The sequence below is a fragment of the Fringilla coelebs genome (assembly GCF_963513975.1).
Source record: "Fringilla coelebs genome assembly, chromosome: Z".
Lineage (NCBI taxonomy): Eukaryota > Metazoa > Chordata > Aves > Passeriformes > Fringillidae > Fringilla > Fringilla coelebs.
In genome coordinates this window covers 25,093,989-25,116,245 of record NC_140031.1, presented here as the reverse complement: position 1 = coordinate 25,116,245, position 22,257 = coordinate 25,093,989, and the positions used below count along the sequence as shown (strand labels likewise).

The 22,257-nt window shown below is 38.5% G+C and overlaps 1 protein-coding gene across 1 annotated transcript; it reads right to left on the bottom strand.

Annotated features, from left to right (window-relative positions):
* Positions 1-1,913: 1,913 nt before the first annotated feature.
* On the bottom strand, positions 1,914-22,099 carry FAM169A (family with sequence similarity 169 member A; the record flags this gene model as incomplete). The annotated part of the gene is made up of 12 exons (XM_084225034.1): positions 21,962-22,099; positions 20,426-20,525; positions 19,270-19,355; positions 17,782-17,953; positions 15,713-15,892; positions 14,161-14,289; positions 9,992-10,098; positions 7,066-7,120; positions 6,582-6,720; positions 4,302-4,467; positions 3,206-3,412; positions 1,914-2,447 (listed from the first exon to the last, which is right to left on the bottom strand). Exons 1-12 carry the CDS (start codon positions 22,094-22,096, stop codon positions 1,914-1,916), a joined length of 2,010 nt encoding a protein of 669 aa, XP_084081160.1. The 5' UTR covers positions 22,097-22,099.
* Between the last annotated feature and the right edge of the window lie 158 nt (positions 22,100-22,257).

Genomic DNA, 22,257 nt, shown 5'->3' with positions numbered 1-22,257 from the left:
CAAAAGTTTTGTCTTACATGCTTTATATAAAAAGCTTTATGAGTTTTAGAAATGCTTAAGGTTCACTTGAATATGTTTACACACAATCAGGAAAGATCTTGAATATTTATCAATCTTGGAGTATCTGTATGTACATTGATAAGATATTATAGCTACATGCAATAGTTCGAGAAACCCATATTTAACTCAGTAATTTCACACCCCCCAAATCTAAAGTCAACACACATTTTTTTAAAACTTCCTTTTTTTTTTCCTGTAAGTTGCTCTTAACAGATTAAAAAAGAGGTATGGTACTTCATCACCTGAAAAAAAAAAGTATGAATGTATCTTAAATAGGTAAAATATTGTATAAATAGAGTAAAACTTTATAAGCATAAAAATCCAAAACCATACTCTTACATTAACTTCATAAAGGGATAAAAGTTAAGACAGCACTGCAACTATTCAAGTGAACCTTGTACCTTTGTTTTGCGACACTGCAAAAGACTAGTTCACACATCTTGGAAAAGGCATATGCAGGACAAAAGGTGTAATTTTCCATTCTCAGAATCATTGTTCTTTCATTTCTGAGTTTTTAGCCCATTACAAAAGGATCTGCATTTATTGGAAAGAAACACGCAGCAACTAAGGCCAACTTAGGTATGTGGGACAAGTTAAATAAACAGTTTGCCAAGAGAACCTCAGAAGGGAAATGAGCATGAAAAGTCTGGGCTTATTCCTGTTGGCATACAGTGAATTTTGGTTGCTGCTTTTAAGAAAAGTCATCAACTGGGAAGCTATCATCCCATAAATTACACTCAAGTTAAAAAACAAAAGTGGGAATCAGAAGTATTTGCAAGGTATCACCCACTAACTCCTAAAGGCATAGAAGTTTGGCAAGCAAGCATTTGCTGAAATACCCACCAACACACTAATGAATATCACAACAACCTGAAATGTCAGTGCTCACAGGAGTCACACACCTGGAAGACACAACATTTTAGTAGTTACCCCACAGCACCAGCCAAGTATTTGGAAAACACAAAGAACCACTTCCATTCAGACCAAAAGAAGATCAAGAGTTGTCATATCCTTTTCCTGTAATGCAACAAGGAAGCAGCTATCCATTCAACACATGCAAATAGGTAGGAAGGCAGTTCAAAGGATTCCATACGGAAGCTCCATTCCATATACTCTGGAAAAACTTGGGCTTACCAAAATGCTTGCTTAGGAAGCTACAAATAATTTACTGCGTAGGCATCTCTTAATCTTTGCTCAAGAAACCCATTATCAGGAAGTGCTGTGGCAGGGACTGCACTGCATTCTACTGACTCAGCTATTTCAAGTTATTCTCATGAAAGACAAGTGCTGCTCACATTGCATTGATCTACTGAGCTACACATTGTACATTTTGAAACCTAGAATGAAGAATCTTACATTCTTTTAATCCCTTAAGCCTGTGGGCAGGGAACAAGAAACAATGAAGGATTTTTCTTGTTCTGCTTTCTCCACAGTAGAGAACACAAAGTTATTAAAAAAAATTATCTCGAGTCATGTCCAGTGACAAGGAAGTCTATAGCAATTTATGGGACCTTGACTGGGCCAGGATTTCACACTGCATTTTTTCTTCCATGACTACCAGCTCAAATATACAAACTATTCCCTTTGATAGCACAACTGTATTTATTCATCGTGTATTTTTAAGAAGGGAGGAAACTAGCTATTTACTTTCAAACTATGAAGAAGTTCAATTTCTAGTGGTTAAATTTAAAAAATGAACAGATCAAAACTTGAGGAAAGGTGATGAACCCAAGAGGAAATCCAACACAGAATTTTGAGCACATGTGTCCTGTGCCAGATATGGTGCAGTTACACCTTAATGTTTTACACAAAATAGCCTTGTTATAAATAGATAAATTATCACTACTTGATTTTTAAGCTGGCTTTCCTTTTTTCTTGGGTGGACCTTTGTAGCCCTTAGCCTTTCTTCGCAAGTTTCTCCGATCTACAACAGGTACCTCAATTTCTGCTTCCTCAGAGCTGCTGTCAGCAGCCCGCTCTGCCACTGTCTGCGTGTACTGATCTGTCTGCTCTGCAGACTCTTCCGAGGGCTCTTCCAGCTGGTTCTTCTGGGCTTCCTGTCCTGAAGGCTGCTGAAAAGAAACACCCTCAAGTTCAACCATTACCAAGGAGCCCTGACTCAAGGCAGCAGGGGCCTCCTGCGAGTTGTGCCCTGCTTCCTCATTTTGATCTTCCAACGAGGAAGGTAGGTTTTCAGGAACAGATTCTTCTGCTGCTTCAGTTACCACAGAGTTGGGCAGACCATTGTCAGAGGGCTCTTCCTTTGATGCCAAAGCAGCTGCATTTTCAGGGCTGGGCTTTTCAGATTCTTGCTGCTCTTCAGTGCCCTCCTTCTCTACTGCTGTAACTTCTTCAGTCAGCATTTCTGAATCATTTTCATTTAATACCTAAGGAGGGAGTAAAACAATCAAAAGGACAATTAGTTGAAAGTAAAAGACACTGAACAACTACTGCCTCTCACTATTAACATCAGAGGATAGCTTAGCATTCAGCAGGTTTTTAATTCTAAGCACATAACTTGACAAACAGTCTTCCTTTTTGCACAAGACTATTTTGTGACCTGCACATTTCATATCCAGAGTTGCTCTCGGATTTTCAAATTGTTCCAGAGTTGAATAATCTGAGGTACAGAAGAAGCACTCTGATATTAATCCCAAGGGAAAAAAAATAATTCAGACAAATACAATTATTCTTTTGCCAGCAGATAATAATCTGCTTTTACACTGTAAAAAAGAAAATAGTAAAACCTGTGTTCTGAAAGCAAAGGTATTGTAGCAGTAGTTAATTATTTGTACACCTCATCAGGCACAAATTGCTAGACAAAACAAGTATGTGGCTTTTCACTCTTACTGAACCAGTATTTTAGTGAGAAACAGCAGTTTCATGACTGTCAAGGCAAACTGCTGCAAACATATCTTTCTCTTGGGTATCAGATGCATATAGGTCCCACTTCTGCACATTGAAACAGAAATGTTAGTGTATTCTCATTATGGATTTACATCATCTGGCATAATAATTTCTTCTTCCAATAATTTCATACAATGTTAGGGGACACTTTCTGTTACTTAACAAAAGAAAAAAATCCCTGCAAGATAAATACACTTTGAAGTAAAAATGACTTCACATTTTGTTTCAATTCTGTCACCTTCTCTGATTCAGCATCTTCTGGGGGTTTTGCTGGAGCATCAAGGGGTAATGGAACAAACGGTGCTACAGGTTCTTTTCCTTGATTCTCAGACAGCAATTTTGATTCACCACTTGGAACTTCATTTACCATCTCCCCTTCAGCCGTGAGTGAGGTTTTACCAATTTCTTCTGCTACCTCACCATTAAGAGGTTCTGATGGCATTTCCTAAAAAAAAAAGAAAAAAAAAGAAAAGAAAAAAAAAAGAAAGTCATATTTGTAAGTCAAAATTATGCCCAGCTATTGTTCCACAGCACTAATGGATGTACATGTGATCTAAATTGGCAGCTTAATGTGAGAAGCAGACAGCTGAGATATCTAGAATTGTGTACTAAGAAGACAGAACTTAATGCAGATTAGCTAACTCAGCTAGAGTATTAGTTTGTTGTGGTCACCTGCACTAAATACATGACCATAGCTTATAGTTAGGAGCCAAGACAAGAAGTTTTTAATGCATCTCTAATGCCTCCTGTAATCATTCCTTGAACCCAATATGTGTAAAGTCTACTCTCTTATCCATCAATAAGAACAAAAACCCTGAGGGCATTGCTAGGGACAAAGAATATTCAGAAATTTAAATTCAAGTTGTTAACAAGGTGAAGCTAAAAGCTGGAATTAAAGTTGATATTTAAAACCAACCGGCAATTTTTAAGTAGAGAAGTAAAAAGAACCAATAGAAGTCACTGAAGCATAGCAGGTCCTGATGTCTTGAAAAAACTTTTTTTTTAAATTAGAGATACTGGGTCAGATCTTGACCTTATCCCAGACCTCTGGAACTTCTTATTAGGAGAAATCAGTGAAGAAAATTAGGATGGTAGACAAGCTAGAAATTAATCTTACTGAAGATCCTATAAACTCTATCATTCAAAATACATACAGTGAAATATTCCCTGAAACTAATTCTGTACTAACTTCTCAGATACATTTCTTCATAAAGCACTGGTGCAAAAAATCAAAGAGCTGAGAACCACATGGAGGAAGGTAGCAAGGACCATATTTAACAGAAACTGAATCTGTATTCCAAACCTATCTGCTATTGTTATCCTATCCAGCTCACCTCAATCTCACTTTGTTTCTCAGAGGGTGATGCATGCATTTCCGCTTCTAATACAGACTGGTCCTCATTTTCAACAATTATTTCCTCATCCTTCTCAACAGTATCCACCTCAGGCACTTCTACTAAGTCTTCAGAGCTTTCAGATGTGTGGGCAGGAAGTTCCGGCCTGCAGCAGGTATTAAGATATATCTTTTAGATTAATACATAACTTTGGTGATCTCAGCAGGGAAATTCTTTCATGACCAATTATGTAGAGCATGCTTGCCATAGGAAATACAAATCAAGAAAATGAAATGCATCTAAAAATGCATCTCCTCATTAGGAAAAAAAATAATAACAACTAGGAAAACTACTTTGGCAATTATAAAATTATATCTGTCTTACTTCGATTTTATGGGAAAAAATCTGAAGTTTCTCTAAGTTTGTTATTTTAAATTTAGAAAGTAGTGATGCATTACATATTTGAAAGCTACAAAGGGTTAAGAAAAGCAACAACTTCCTTTTCTCCCCATCCCCACTCTAGAAACAGTTTCCAATAATAGAATTATGAAAACAACCGTATTTGTATAATCACTGAAAATACAGATATTACAAAGACCATGACTGGAAAGTAACTCAAGGCAATAAACACATCATGAGTGAATAAGCTACCATTAGCTAGAGGTTACATTAGCAAAAAGCTAAAGATGAAGTGCTGATGCACTTCCACTACTGCAGGGTAGTAACAGTAACTCAAATATTCAGTTCTCATTTTCAAGATGATAAAGTTTAGATTAACTGAAACTATTACATACAAGCAAAGAAAAAAGTGCATGTAATAGATTCACAGGAGTCTACTTTGTGATCTCATAGTAAAGGCAGTACTGGAGAGTTTTATCCTGCATGCCAGTCTTGAGATGAAAGTAGGACTCAACAGGAAAGTGCACAAGAGACAACCTTGTTTTATTTGTCGTCATGCATGGAAAGTACCAAGCTCATATGCCGTTCTGATGCCTTCATTTTAGCATTCCTCTTAGCTCTGCTTAAAAACACCACGTAACACATCTTGTGTAACAGCAACACCTCATTGCTTTAATTTTGCAAGGTCCAAAATTTGACAAATTAGGTTAGTTTAGCAACCAACCGTATCAGGTTAGTCCTCTCACATATGAACTAGCCAATTATTAGAAGTAACAGCATTTCTTAAGCTGGGGTAGCATCAAGGGTGCCACCTGACCTGTTTGAACCAGCTTAGGGCAGTGCACTGACAGTGCAGCACAGCAATACAATATCTGGAATTCCACAGAGCAATTTAAACACAAATAATAGGCACTACCTAGTGGAAGGCCTCAACTGCACAAAGAAAATCCTCACAACTAATTCTGCTTAAAGAAGTCTCATGTCACAAGCTCGAGTGATTTCCTAGAAAATAATGAACTTATCTTCAGTTTGTCAAAAGAGGCTTTAGAGGTTGAAGTGGGTTTCTTCGGAAGAGAATGAGAGAGAGACATACACATGGAGCAGGGTGGGGTGGGCAGTGTGTCTATGAGAGAGGAAGGAGCTATTTATTTACTTAAAATAGATATTCTGAATGGAAAGCCAGTACAAACTATTACTCCAAGCCCTGACTTGTAAGAACTGTTATGGCACACAAGTCACACTACTCTTCACATCCACATCTGATGATTGTTATACAGGTTAACATAATTTAAACTGGAAATGGTTTTGGGATCTTTTCAGGATGTTAGACCAGATACGATGGTTTAAAATATTGTCTGAGCAAAGGGCTTTCTTTTGAAGACATGGCTCCCTATGACACTTGTTATTAGCTGACAAGCAGTAACCAGCTCCCCAGCTGAACAGCCAGACCATATTTTACTGCAATTTATCAATTGTAACTAGAAGTGGGGAAGGGATACCTCCTCAAAGACCACACAGAGTATTATGGATGTAAGTCCAGATATAATATCTCAAGAAACTGTGCTGTGAATACAAATATTCTTACTATTGTACAGATTCAGTTACAAGAGGACACTCTCAGCCTTCACTCTTTTCCTATTATTTCTAGTATCTGCTGAGATTTCACAGGTACTACATTTTGGTGCAACCACTCTTCTAATGATGTCTCACTTTTCTCTCTTCCCATCTTGCATTAGACTTTACTTTTAGTAATTTTAAAATCAAGCAAGTAAAGTAGGGAGAAAGGAGAAGAAATAGCAGTTGCACACCCTGAGACACTAATGTAGTTCATGGCTGTCCAAGCAACAAAATAAGAAATCAGTAAAAATGGGCTCCTAGTACCTGCTTTTGGACATTTGAAGAGCATTTTCCTCAACTTGTTGGGAAGTTTCAAGTCCAGGAGCCTGTCTATATTTTTTTATCTTCTGACGTTTTAAATGGCTGCTTCGCATCCAGAAGGAAACATGAGTTGCATTAGGGTCTTAGGAGAATAACACAAAAAAAAAATTCAAGTGAACAAATTCAGACTAAGATCTACATATGACCTCCCCACCCAAAATAGTTCATGAAAGAAATTAAGTGCCACTAACACAGTACCACATGTTTTGGTACATTTTTCTAGATACTATCTTTACCAAGACTCATAACAATTTTATCTGACTTCCTCTAAAAGGTATTTGAGTTGAATCTCAGCATCTTAGAGGAAAGCATGTTTTTATTTCCATTTTACAGATGAATGAAGTAAAATGGAAAGCCGTAAAATAGCTGGCAAAACTATCTATCTATCTAGAGTAATTGCAATACTGATAATCAAAGTTATTTTTACCTTCAGATGTGCTTGCATGGACATCTGTTGATTCTTTACCTTTTTGAGAGTCAGCCTGTGGAGCAAAAGCAAAGCTAATGTTATTCTAAAATTTTCTGAATTTACTAAGATACCTTCATCATCCTACCCATGGTTGCAGCTTTCTAAAGCACTATTTCATAGTAATGATCCTATAAAATAGCAGCTAAAATAATTCTTAATTTATAGCTAAATCTTCTGTCTCATCTCAACACGTTTAATCTTTTTCAAAAGTTATCTTTATGTCATGGATGACTCGTTTTTCTGTGTTTTAATTCTGGCCTCAATGTTGAAGATAAGATTCCAAAGTGACCTGTCACTATAAACAATACTACCAAGATTTTTTCCTAACAGTTCTGCTTATAAGTGTCCACACAATTCAATTATAGGTGTGTCTTTCTGTTTGTTTCCCCTTTCTGTATAAACCCAAGGGACTACACTGCAGTGGTTGGCAAAATTTATTTGCTAAGTCTTATTTTTATACTTGCACACTATTCTATAGCTTTATTTTTATCATGATGTTCAACAGAATATGGCAACCCATGTAAAAAATAAGAAAAGCCAGAACTTGGTGATTCATCAGTAATGCAGCTTACATGCACAGTCAGCAGAAGAGGCTGCTTAGCTCCCTCTCCCTAGAGCTTTTTTTGTCTCCTTTTTCTCCACACCATCCCAATACCTTAATTTTTTTCTGCAAGTTAGCTGAGGATTCAGCACTTGATACAATATAGTGAGTACAAGCTGTACACATTAAAATACAATTAGATACTGCCGCTGCCTGCTGCTAGTAATAATCTGGAACAGCAATTACCAGCATCCTGGTCTGTTTTTCCAGTCTCACATCCAATACTGTGGAAGATGGCTGGCAAAGAGTGGCCATGTCTACATTCTGCCATTTGAAGTAGTGTCCTATATTGCAAGGCAACGTGTATTCTCTTTGCCATCTGTTAGAGGTGTGTCAGTTACCTTCTGTTAGTTGGACACAAGCCAATCCTCCCTCTGGGGAGACAGCTGCTGTTAATGGGCCATTGAATGTCACTGCAGGACAGGTAAAATTACAGCATCCCATTGTCAGATGCTCTGCCCAGGGGGAGGAGCCAAGCATTCCTACCTGGCTGCAGTCAGAGATTTCAGGACACCAGAACAGCCTTTCCACTGGATTCCCAGAGGAACAGCTGCCTCTGCCACTGGATCTTCAGAGGAAGACTACACCCTTCCAACAGACTACACAGGGTCCAACAGAACCACATCTGCCACTCCAGGAGGACCACAGCCACCATTCCAATCAGACTGCTACCAACACCCTGACCAACAGGGTGTCAGGTCGTATTCTGACTCTGTCAGTGTTGTTTTGTATTACTGCATTGTTTATTTTATCTTTTTATTTTCTTCCCTAATAAAGAACTGTTATTCCTGCTCCCATATCTTTGTCTGAGAGCCCCCTAATTTCAAATTTATAACAATTTGGAGGGAGGGGGTTTACATTTTCCAGTTCAGGGGAGGCTCCTGTCTTTTCAAACTAAGACAAGCAGTTTCAAATGAGTACTAAATACAGAAGAATTTGTAAACTAACAACAAATTATTCTAGAATCGAAATGCACAAAATGGTGAGCACTAACAGAAAGGTGAAAATTAAAGTTGGGAGATGTTTTTTCATGGTTTGGGGGAATGTGGGGTATTTTACTTTCTTAGGTGGTCCAACAATTTTCAAACCATTGCAGAACTGCTTATAGATACTGCAGATGGCAATTTTAGAGCTGCCAGCAGTTTTACCAAGCTATGAGGAGTTGGAGCATTTTGGTATCTACTGTCTTTTCCTCTGGAAAAGGGCAAGAGGCAGGGCCTGACTTCTTAACTCACAACAACAAAAATCAAAATAACTACTATCACTCTACTATTTTCTCCAGGTATATCCATATAGCTCTATAACCAAAATGTAAGTTTTTAGATCATTTTGCTGATATGGTCATTATTGGAATCTATCTAAACCTCAGAAATGGGGCTAGAGATGCTGTTACAAATGCAAGACAATTAAAGAGTTATTGCTTCCAGTCACTTAGAGATTAAAAACATCACTACTTTTCTGCCAATTTTTTTTTGGGAAATACTAATTTTCTCAATTGGGAAAACTTGACTTAAATTCCAAATCTAAACTTTAAAGATTAATATCTGAGAGTATTGATTTGGCCATAATTTCCCATTTTTAATTGATGCACTGACTTCTATGAAAGCATGGTCATGTCAATAACACAGACGCATTCCTTAAAGCATGCGAATCCATGCTCATGGTATTTGGAACTATGAATGATTGTCAAGCACATCCTGTGTGGCTTCAGAACACAAATGAAATAAAGGAAGAGCTTCATAATATTTAATGACCCAAACATATTCATAACCACATGTCCATGAGCAGCTGTAATCTGGTAATCACATGCAAAGAAAGCTGTGGCCTTTTTGTACAATGTCTAACTCTTCATGCAAACTTAACCTCAGCCATTGTATTGAACTGTGACATTGATATGTACCTCTAAAAACTCTCTAAACAGTTTAATCTAGAGATATCTGAAGTACTCTCCTTTATGTAATCTGCTGGTAAAAGGCTCAAATTGCGGACCCTGACAGGTGCGGCACAGACTCTACATGCATGGGGAAACCCACCTGTCCACTAAAAAAAAAAACAACAAAAAAGACAAAACCAAGAGCAAACCCAACAAAGCTAAAAAAAACAAAACCCAACCAAAAACAAAAAACAGCAACCCATCTTAGACATTAGCATTACATCACTGGTAAGCATTACATCCACACAGAAAGTAACAAGTAAGCAAAAGTAAGCAAAAATAATTTCTCGTAACTGTTTTTCCAGTAACAGTACACTCTAAAAGAAAGAGGTAACAGACTGTGTACCTACACTTAGTTGTGTTTCTACTTCAGTCCTTGTTGCACCTGCTTCAGATATTGCAGACTGACAAGAATTGTCCTCTGTTTGCAAACTCTTGTTTTCCTTCTTTGAGGTCTCTGCTGTAAAGATTTGAAAGAGTAAACAGTGCAAGGGAAAATTAGTACCTTTATATAACAATCGTTTGGGCTGCTTTCAACTGGGATAGAGTTACTTTTCTTCCTAATAGCTTATACAGTGCTCTGTCTTGAATTCAGTGTAAGACAACACATTGATTTTTTAGTTGTGCTAAATAGGGGTTACCCTAATTCAAGGACTTTTCACTTTATTATGCTGAGTGAGCAGGTGCACAAGGAGCTGGGAACAAGACACAGCCATGACAACTGACCAAAGAAATATTCCATACCACGTTGTTAATCCCAGTACCTAAACTGGGAGGGACTAATCACTGCAACTGCATTGTGTATCAGATCTCTCTCACGTTTCATTTTTCTGGTTTTGTTGTCTCCCTTCTCATTATGATTATTGTTACATTATGCTTCTGTTTAATTTTATTTCAATTATTAAGCTGTTCTTGTCTCAATACAGTGGTTTTGCATTTTTTTCAGATTCTCCTCCCCACCCAACTAAGGGGGAAAAAAGCAGATGTGTGGCTGTGTGGCACTTGGTTGCTTGTTGAGTGTGAAGAAAAGGCCTTCAAGGAAGACATTGCATGTCACCCAGGCAAGTGAACCACCATGGACAGAGAGGTGTCTAGTGCCTGAGAGAGCTGGCTGTGCTAGAGATGATTTGTTATGGGCCAAAGAATGTGCAGTCACATACAGATATAGACAAAGATATTTGTATATGTAAGCCCACCATCATCTCAACTCATTGGCATTAATGACCTAGAGAGATGAAGTACCCACGGTGGATTAAGTGGTTTGCCAACTCTGGGAACACAAAGAAAATCTCTCTTCCTACCTAATGGACTTGCCTCTCAGGTGTGAAAAAAATCTGTTCAAAAAGTATAAAAAACAGATCCAGGAGTTACAGCAACAAAAAGTAGACAGGTTCTACTCCCCACCTGTACAGACAAGTAACTCAGCTATTAAGAGAGCATTCTTTTGTTCAAAAAAGAGAATAAAGGGTACAAACCATGCATTTTAAAATCCTGTGGGACCCAGAAAGGATATGAAAAAATTATATGGAAAATCCACCTCCACCCTAGAGGCATGAACTGCGAGGAAAAAAAAAAAAAATCACAAATGTGAATTCTTCCAGGAAAATTGCTGCTCCAGTCTCCAGCAGGCAACTCCCCAGACAGAATGGAATGGCTAATCTTCTCCTGATTCTATGGTTAAGAATTCTAATCCTTTTTCACAAGAAGTGGGTGGAGAATTCTATGACCAGTACTAGAGGGCCCTGCCTCCTGTCACTGGGAGATGACAACCAGTCAAGTTCACTAGAACGTGAGGATCCAGTAGCCTAGGATGTCAAACCCACAAGAATATAGGGGTCTAAGAGACATTAGTGCACAGTGTGCCATAATGCCATCATGCTATAGAGGCCAATAACCTATTTGTAGTTCTGAAGTGACAGGGAGGTCCCAAAGGCTGATATGAAGGCTGAGACTAGCCTGACTGGGAATGAGTGGAAAAGCATGCCACTCTGACTGGCTCAGAGACTCTGAGCATCTTTGGCACAGATCATTTCAGAAGAGGACATTTCAGGGACCCAAAAGGGTAGCATTGGGCTTTCACTACAGCTGCCTTGGAGACAGGGAAAATTAAGTATCTGTCTGCCTGGCATTTTCTCTCAGAGGACCCTTCTCTTGTGGGGCTATTGAAGAATAACAGATCACTACCACAATGGTGCACCAGCAAAGATACTGCACCAGCTAGATCGTCCAGGAATCCTGAAAGTGATAAAGGACTGGCCTGAAAAGACTTTGCAATATTATTAGAGGAGGTGACCCATACTGAAGAGGAATCACTGTATAATAAATTACCAGAAAATGAGAAGATATATGCCTTATTTATTGATTGTTCTGCCATATTGTAGGAAAGAATCAGAGATCGAGTCTCCTACAAGTTGCTGAAAGAGAAGGTGAATCAAGTGAGTTTGCAGAGGTGAAGGCCATCCAGCTGGCTTTAGACTTTGCTGAATGAGAAAAATGACCAATATTTTAGTTCCATACTGACTTGTGTAGTGGTAAATGCCCTGTGGGGTGGCTGCAGTGATGGAAGCAGAGTAAGTGGAAGCAAAAGGCCATCTGAGCTGCCACGTTGTGCCAAGATACTGCTGTCTAGGTGGAGAACCTGGTTGTGAAAGTACCTTATGTAGAGACTGATGCACCCAAGAAATGGGCCACAGAGGAACATCAGAACAACAGGAAAGTGCATCAGGCTGCTAAGATTGAAGCGACTCAGGTGGATCAGAATTGCCAATATAAGAGAAAATTACTTCTAGCTTGGTGCACCCATGACACCTCAGATAGGATGAGATGCACATTATAGGTGGACACATGATCTGGGGGTGGACTTGACCATGGACACAGTTACACAGATAATCCATGAATTTGAAACATGCAATTAAACAGGCCAAGCGGTTAAAGCCTCTCTAGTATGCAGAATGACAACTGAAATAGAAATATGGGGAGACTGGGCAGATAGACTATATCACACTCCCCCAAAACTCCAGAGAAAATTGCCATGTGCTAATAATGGTGGAAGCAACACCTAGAGAGGAGAGAACATAGCCTGAAGCCCATGCCACCACCAGGAACAGTGGGCCTTAAGAAGGAAACCTTAAGAAGATGACAGAAATTCCAGAATGAGATAGAGAATTAATTTTCTAAACAACATCATAGACAACTAGGCCAAAGACCATGGCATTGAGTGGGAATATCATACTCTCTGTCATGTACCAGCCTCCAGAAAAATGAAATGATACAACAGGCTGTTACCCATTTATCCTGGAGCAGTGGGTGGCAGGACCTTCAAACCTTGGGACACATTTAGCAGAAGCCACCTGTTAAGTAAACACTAGGGAATCTGACAGTCTGACACAGCACAGTCCAAACTTCTACACATTGTAGAAAGAGATAAATTTCCTGTAGTGTGCATAAACATGCAGAAGTAAACAGTCTGGGTTATTCCTGTTTCAGGAAAAGGCAAAATAATTTGTGGAACTGAGTTTGGTCAAGCACTTGGCTCCACTTAGCAGGTAATACAGGAAGATGGAGAAGTCCATTACATTCCTTATGGGGATTTGATTTTATGCAAGCAGCCAATAAATCAAATTGCATGATGTTAATTGCCATATAACACTTTATACTTTCTCTTTCATACGTCTATCACTCTACTGGGTACCTCACAGCACCTGTTTTCAGCATTCTGAATTTGGGGATCAGAACCTGATTCCCATTCAATTGCCATATCAAGGGCATTACAGCAAAAATCACCCAGACCAATGAAGAATTAAGAAAATAAGGAGTGAATATCATCCCACTTTCAGAAGGGATAGAATTATTATTGTTCCTAGTAGCTGATACAGCTGCTGCATTTTGAATTCAGTATGAGAATAATAATGCTACACTATTTTCATTGCTGCTGAGTAGTGTTTACCCTTTGTAAAGGACTTTTCAGTTTCCCATGCTTTGCCAGTGAGCAGGTGCACAAGAAGATGGGAGGGACCACAGCTAGAACAGCTGACCTGAACTGGCCACAGGGATATTCCACACCACAAAACACCATGTTCAGTATATAAACTGGGGACAGCTGGCTAGAAAGGGCTGCTTGGCGATTGTCTCAGCATCTGTCAGCAAGTAGTGAGCAACTGCACTGTGCAACACTTCTCTCTCTCTTGGGTTTTGTTTATCTGCTTTTATCTCCCTTTTCATTATTATATTTTATCTTATTTTAATTATTAAACTGTTCTTATCTCAACCCAGAGGTTTTACTTTTTTTCAGACTCATCTTCCCATACTGGGGGAGGAGAGGGTGAACAAGGAGCTGCATGTTACTTAGCTGCCAGCTGGGGCTAAAATATGACACCATTCCAAATATGGTCTCAAAGGTCTTAGGACAAATAGAAGTCTTTCTGCTACTTTGTACACAGTGTTCACAGAAGTGACTCTTGTACAGTATTTGTTCAACTTTGACAAAGTGTCAGAAAACAACAAAACAAAGCATCCATACCTGCAATTCTGAGATTTTCTTTTTGCACTATACGCATAATAGACTTTCTCTGGAACCAATCTCCTCCTCCCTCCACTTGCCACAAAAGGTTTTTATCCCCGGGGTACTTCTCAAGGTACTGCTTACAAGCTGAGCAAACACAAGAAAAAACACCATATTAGAGATACCATATACTCAGCTACACCTCAGATTTAAAGTTGATCTGAAATCAAATTATTTTGCAATCTACCATCATACACAAACAGCAACAGAAAGAACTGTTAAACAAAATAGTCTGAAATAAACTTTGCTTTACCCTACACATCTTTCCTAATTAACCCTTTCTTAATATAGGTCTAAATACTTTCCATTATTATCTTAAACTGCAAACAAAGATGAATGGGATTTCCTCCTTTTCCTAGTACCCACTTGAGATTTTGCAACCTCACCACTTACTGCTCCTGCCAACTACAAAACCAAACTCAGATAGAAGGGTTCTTAAGCAGAGGATGCAATCAAGTACTTTTTGTCCCCTCACACTCTCTAGGCATCTGTGACAAGCACTCTCTGGGAGTATTAATATGTTACCATTGAATGGTTAATCACTGTTCACTTCCAGAATATTTTCTGCACTTCTGTCCTTCCATCTTCTTTTCTCTCTATACCTGTGTCAAACATACAGGTGAAGAGGCACACATGCTTTGACACTATTCTTTGGTCTTTATTAGAAAAAGCTACAATTTTTCACCAGGTTCAATACTGATACACAATTTCAGAGCACAAGATCCCTACTGTGTCATTTATTGACTGCGAAAATGAATTAGTCATTAAATCCTGCTCAAGTAATTTTCCTCATTGAAGCCTCACAATTAGGTCTTATCAGATCCAGTGACAGACTGTGGTGCTTCAAAAAGCAGAAAATTTCTCCTGGTTAAGAAGGCCAGATAAAAATGTTCATAGAAGGAGCCCTGAAAAATGGCCTAAGGAGCATGAGTTGAGAAACAGGGCAAACGAAATGTGATTCTTGTCTGAACACAGTCCCAGGAACACGATTCCAGAATTCATGTACTTTCCTGTATGACATAGCCCTCTTAGGTTGCTAATGGAAGAACCATATGTGTTTTCCTTGTGTTTCAGAACTGTGCCTTCTGATACACAAGTGAAAGCAGAGGCTAGTAAGTCCTCTTCATCACGAGTTCAGAGAAAGCATGAATTAAACTCGTGAGGTTTAGGTGTGAGCAAGAAAAAGCAGTTACAAGGCAGATAGACTTTAAATGCCACACAAACACCTCAGCCCATGCTACAGTCTTGATGGGGGAAATGGGACAGTGGTAAACGTCACAGCAGCAGAAAGCCAACAGAATTCAAGTAATCTACTTTTACACAGAGGATTAAAAATTGAGACAGGCACTATTTCATCTCACACAAATCAGGATTTTTAGCCTCCAAAGTGCAGAGAATTTATTGTAGAACCTGGGGATAAGGCCACAAACATGGAGGTTCAATGACAATACTCATTTCGACAAAAAAAGAAACCACAAAAAAGATCAGAAGAAAAAATTAGACAGCTTGCCTGTATACATGAAAGGTGACAATGGATATCGTATGCCAAGAGACTCTTCAGTAAAGGAATCCACAAAGTCTTCCAACATGATTAACCCAGAGTCTTTCCCACGATGTTTCTTTCTAACAAACATGGTGTCTAGCACTGGCAACTTATACTTCTGACGAAGACGAGAGCTACAAACACTTCCTGAAATAATCAAAGGGAAAAAATATCCATCAGTATGGATGACATAACTGCATGCTGACTGACATGCTGCAGCATGGATTTAAGAATATTTAAATAAAGACTTTTATAAGTTATAAAAATTCCAAATAATATATAACTTCATTAAAAATAAATAATTTCTATTAGTCATTTATTAACTTTTTTGAGTAAGCTTCATAAGGTTTTCAAGATTCATCAAGAGAATAATGTAACAGAAAAAGTCTGTAGCACCAGAAAAGAATAGACAAGACAGAGAGGAAAGGCTCACTTTGAAATCTCAGTACACAGTTCTATATGAAAACTAGTAAAAATGGAGCTGAAATATGGAGGAGGGAATAGGAGAAAACAAAATTATTTAATTACACTTTTATGCTGATTACAGGACTTCTCAGGACAAATTTGAAAAGTAATTCAGCTCTTGCTTAAAGACTGAAACAGTGATTCCAGTTTTTTTATGAAGACACAAAATGATGCTAGGACATTTTACACTGAAATTCTCTCTTAAAAAATATATTATCCTAAATTAAATAAACATGGAACAGATGGTGACAACACATAGGTACTTCAGTATCAGTGAATTCCAAGGGTAGCTATGAACTCAGCAGTGAGAAAAGGATGGCATTATGGCATTTAGTGCAATGGCATTAGTGCCATTGTACTAAAACAGCCCATTAATAGCCAATCTGTTCTCAGGCCCTTCAGTGAATTTGTGAACAATGGCAAAGAGTTGCCCTCTTCTCTAACAAGGCCAATGAGAAACAAAGTTGTCTATACAACCCTTTAGTTAGTCTTTGCAACCTTGTATTTTTTAGGACCCATGAACATTCTTATTTTTGTGCCACGAAAACAATTGGAGGGCTGGAGCGCTGCTGACTTGAGGAAAGCTGGGGCTGCTCAGCCTGGAGAAGAGAAGGCTTTAGGGTGACATAATTGTGGCCTTTCAGCACCTGAAAGGAGCCTACAAGGGAGCTGGAGAAGGACTTTTTAGAAGGTCATGTAGTGATAGGATAAGGGGCAGTGGCCTTAAGCCACAGGAGAGCAGATTTAGATTGGATAGTAGGAAGATATGTTTTACTGCAAGGGTGGTGAGACTCTGGGACAGGTTGCTCAAAGGAGGTGTGAATGCCCCATCCCTGAAAGGGGATGTTCAAACTGTGCTCAAACTGTGACACTGTGAATGCCCCAGCCCGTGCTCATGCCAGGCTGGATGGGGTCCTGGTCTAGTGGAAGGTGGGTGGCTCTGCCCATGGCAGGGGCGGGGGGGTGAAACTAGATGGTCTTTAACCAAAATCATTCTATGATTCTATTATTATTTTCATTTTGCAAGCAAGGAAAACTTGAGAGGTTCAAGGAAAGCAGAGAGGTTCAATTACTTGGGTACCCTTGGGTACCTTTGGGATGCTTGAAGAGCTCCACCACTCCTCAAAACATCTGTTTACAGAGTGGTCTTTGCCACATAGGCTACTCATTTGGAGAGTACTACACACACTCAAACATGGGTGAAATTTTGAAATTTTTTTTGAAGGAAAAGCCTTCCATTTTGCTAACTCAAGCCTTCCATTTTGCTAACTCAAGCCCAATCCAAGTGTAAATAATCATTCTAGAGAAGAAAAAAATGCTGTCATGTATATCAAGTTTCTTACAGTTTTAAATACATTTTGTAATTATGAAGTAATCTAAGAGCTTGTATTGCTAAAGTATGTAATTATTCCGGCTAGAGATTTTAACAACCATCTGATCTCTTATGACTGCAGGAAAACAGCAATTCAATTAGGCCTGCAAGGCTTATAAAGTCCATTAATACAGTATTCTTCAAACAAACTATCTCTTCCCCTTTACTTCCCAAATCCCACAATCCTCAAATATACTACCTGTAGGTTTAACAGAATAGAACCCAATAGCCTCTCCTTTTTTCCACATGATCTTAGCATAATGGCTGCTACCATGACAGAGAAATGGAGTCTCATTTCCTTCCATTTCTTGTGTTCGGTAGATAATTCGATTTAGAACATAGAGAACAACTCTCTCTCCAAGAGACTTCACCTAAGGAAACACAGAAAAAACATTTCAGAAGATTGGTCAGATTGGTTAATACCCATCCATGAGAGACCTTATTGAACACAGCTGCAGACAGATTTCAAGGGAAGGCTGCAAGTGCTAAAGCAGGGTGACTCTCTGAGGTTTCTTATAAGACAAGAAGATGCTCAGAAGTTGCAATAGGTTAAGTACAAATCACAACCACAGAGGATATTTCATGTCTTCAATGTGACTCCGAATCCAATGTGTAAAATCTGGGAGAAGGGCAGTGGAGTGAGAATATTATGATCTAACTCAAACCTATACTTGTACGTAAACATTCACCAAACACAACAGCAGTACATCAGCCTCAGAATTCCAGGCTAGCAGGTAACTGAAGTCTTACAAAGGAGAAATGATGAGCCTCAGTGTGGCAGGACTTGGCACACTCAATCACTCCTGATAGAGTGGCAGGCAACAGGACATGATGCAGTGAAAAAACTTGTTACAACAGTTTCTGTGGCATGAAATAAGGAATTAAATATCTTTTTACCTATTCTACAGGGTTCCTTTTATATATGAAATTTGAGTTCACCACTATTGTACTTATTGTGAAGGAAGGAGGAACCATGATCTATTCCAATGCTCAGTCTCAGCTACCTCCCTTGTAAAAGAGTTGGCTTTCCTGATTTTCCTACCATTAAGAATTATGTGGAAAGCCAGGCTACATGCCAAACTCTCAAGAGAAAATTTTTAAAATTGCAAAAATCAAAGACAAATTCCCAGATTCCACAAGCAGATATAAATTACACCCTCAGAAGAACACAGATTTCCAGTTTTGGAAAACTCCATGCTACACAGGGTTAAATAATGGTAACAAAGGTCAGTGACGGGCAATAAAGCAGATACCAGACAACTTACTTTTCCAAACTTCACGTATTGCCACTGCAAGCCACCAGCTCCAACTTGCTTCTGTTAACATATTCCTGACAGTATTTTTTTTTACTGGTCTCCTGATAAGATCAATAGGTACTGCTATGGTACAATGCACTATTCTACCAAAATGTTTCAACGCAACCAGATCACAGTATTCTAAAGAATTAAGAGAGAAAATGGTAGCACAGCTAACATCTAAGTTATGTACATATGAAGCTGCTGTACAAAGGTCATTCTTGCTTAAGACTATCTTCACACTGAGGTTCCTTTCTCCCTTTCCTCTATTCCCTTGCAACAGCCCTCTCATTTCCAAATTAAGTTAAAACATGTAATATCTTGCACACTATCTATGTGCCATTATCTTGGAGTATAGGATTAATTGCTAGGTGAATGTTGGAGCGCTTTACCTGATGAAGCCCCTGTCTAGCAGGGACAGATGTTCTTACAATGTCCTCCATTGACCACCACTGGTCAGCAAGATACAGGGCTACAGCTTGAAGGAAACAAGGGAAATAAAGTTAGTGATTCTTACCATTCCAAAAGAAATATTCAATAAAGTTGCTAAATACTCAGGAATAACAATGTAGTAATTACATTAGGCATCTTCTAGATGGCACTGTATTAATGTAGTTCCTACTACCCTAGCACAACCAATGGGGCACAATATAAATGCTCCCTAGTCCAAAAACGTTTTTGATAACTGAGACTAATAAACATTAGGGAGGGTTTGTTTGTTTGGGGTTTTTTTTTTTTTTTGTGGTATGGTATACAGGAACTGTTTTTCAGACATAAGCACTACCCTTCAACACTGGGCTCTAACATCTCCTTCCACTAAAAACTGCCTGTCAAGATAAGTCACACTCATATGTGTATTTTAATATTGGGTGACTAATAGATATTAATATAGAAACTGTGCAAGTTTTATGGAGGCAGATGAATGTAAAAAGGCTGATAGCCATTTCAGAAGCAGTTAGGAAGAGTAGGATATATAGGCATTTGTGGCATACTTGGCAATCATATACATGGCATTAAATGGAAGAAAGAAACATGGAGAGCTGGAAAGGGAGGAGGAAGGGAGGAAGAACAGGAGGGGAAAACCCACAAAAACCATAATCTCAGCTAGAGCTATGCTAAGACTTCAAGCCAAAGACAAATTTACACGTGACTCTGGTCAATCACTGTTAATAAAGAGCATTTAAATTCATGTGCAAATTAATGGATTCTAAGAATGTTCAATAAATACCTTTTGGAGAGGTGAAGCATACATAAAGAGGTCAAGAGACACATGTTGTACTGTGGTCCAGACAAGCACCACATTACTTTGCTATGTATCTTTTGAATTCCATGGGCCCAGTTCTGATCTGATTAGCGTGAGAAGTTCTAGCACTTGTATATATAAATACACAACAAAAAATAATAGTATGTGAACAAAAAGATGGGGAACAACAAATGCACAATGGAAAAGTTATGGGCTACAGTAGTATGAAATGAGCAAGGGCCTGATTACATGCATTTTCCACAGAAAAATAAAAAGGCAATAAGGAAATAAACTTAAAATGAAACCTGTGAACGTGTCCCATGGTGCAAATAGTGCAAGAACTTTGTGTGTCTGCTCTTGACCATAAAGAGGAACAAAGCTCACAGATGCCACAGTAATAGGAACCTGCAAGAAGAATGCACAATATTTCAGTAGACTTTTCCTGAAACGAGAGTAGTAAAATACAGAGAATGCTCATCAAGGTAAAAAATGAAGAATATTAATATCAAGTCCTTAACAGCTAGCTGAAAAAGACAAGCACTTCTTTCAGTCCTTTCTTTAGACACATCTTCCCCATCTTCCAGAGACAAACTCCATCTAAAGAGCTCTGACTCTCAAGTTCTGGCAGATTTAGCTACAGTAATTTGTACAGCTCTTTTCTGCTGACAGTTTGCATTTTAAGGTGTGCAAGGAGCCAGTATTATGTTCACTCCAACAGTCCCAACTGTGCAAGCTGTCAAAGCCAACAGAAGAATGAGGCAGTCAGTCAAGCACTGAAACAAGCTGGCACAGCAAAACTGTGTTTGTTAACAAGTTCTAATGTGCTACAGTGGGAAGGCAAATTCAAAAGGGTTTTGTTCCCTGAAGTTACACACATGTTAGAAATTCTGAAGTTGCTTACTTGATATTTCTCCTCAGAAAATAATATGGAAAGGGTCAAAAAAATCTTTTAAAGATTCATGTAACTTTGTGGAAATGCATTTTGGTATTTAATTTCATGTGCTTCTATTATTAAATTAATGTATACAAAACTTGACAGACAAGAATGGTGTGGTAGACAGACTTGCTTATCAAATTTAAGAAGATTATGACATGCCATTGTCACAAATGAGGATGTTAACAGAAGAAATCATTTAGGCATACAGCACTTGTATAAATGCAAGACGCAGATTCTGCCAAGGAATCTGTGGCAGTGACCTTTAGATCCCACAGAAAATCCTCTCAGCTCACTTACTTTCCATTAAAGCTATACACACTGCTGGTTTTATTGGTACTATTTCTAATACTAGCATTCGTCTGGACAAAACTAACTGACCAACTCATCACACAAGTGAAGGTGTTTAAAACATAAAAGTGTCACAGCTATTCTCTACTAGAGATCAACAGCAGCATGGAATATTTCAGATAAAGAAAAAAGAACCACTTTTGAAATTAGTGAAGTTATTAATCAAAATTTAAACCCAAACATGAAAAACACAGAAGGACTGAGATAAAAAAAAAAAAAAGCCAGTTAGCTTAAGTAAATTGTAAACCCCTTAGTGACAGGTTTTTGAGAATGCATGAGGTTTGATTCATCAATTGAAAATTTTAAGTTATAGTCAGGTTGGGGTTTTTTAGGTTTTTTAAAAATTGCTCATTATACACAGATCCATTGCCTAGAAGCAGTACAGAGTAACTGAAACCCAAATTTAAACCTAGTTACAGAGTGAAAAGGATTTGAATTTGGAAAATATGAAAGCTTTGATAAAATAGTTCTGAAATTCAATAGGACTGGATATCCTAAATTTTAGATTTATAAGGATAATAAGAACACCAGTACTACAGCATTTGCTGGTTTTTACCTTGCGGTGGTCTGGCAGAGAAAAGAATTCAGGAGAGTTCGGATTTGCCCACCGAAGGCCAAAGAGGTAGTTCTCTGCTGAGCTCTCCAAGTCCTCATGACTGTAACTGTTCAATATATCCACAGGGAATGACATGCTCTTGAGAAATAAAGCAACAGTATTAACATAAGTACTTTGAGACATACAATGCAGATGTAAATAAGACTGTTGAACACCCACACTCTGCTGTTGAACACCCACACTCTGCTGTTGACTCTACATCCATGACAGAAAAGAGAAACGCTCCATCATTTACA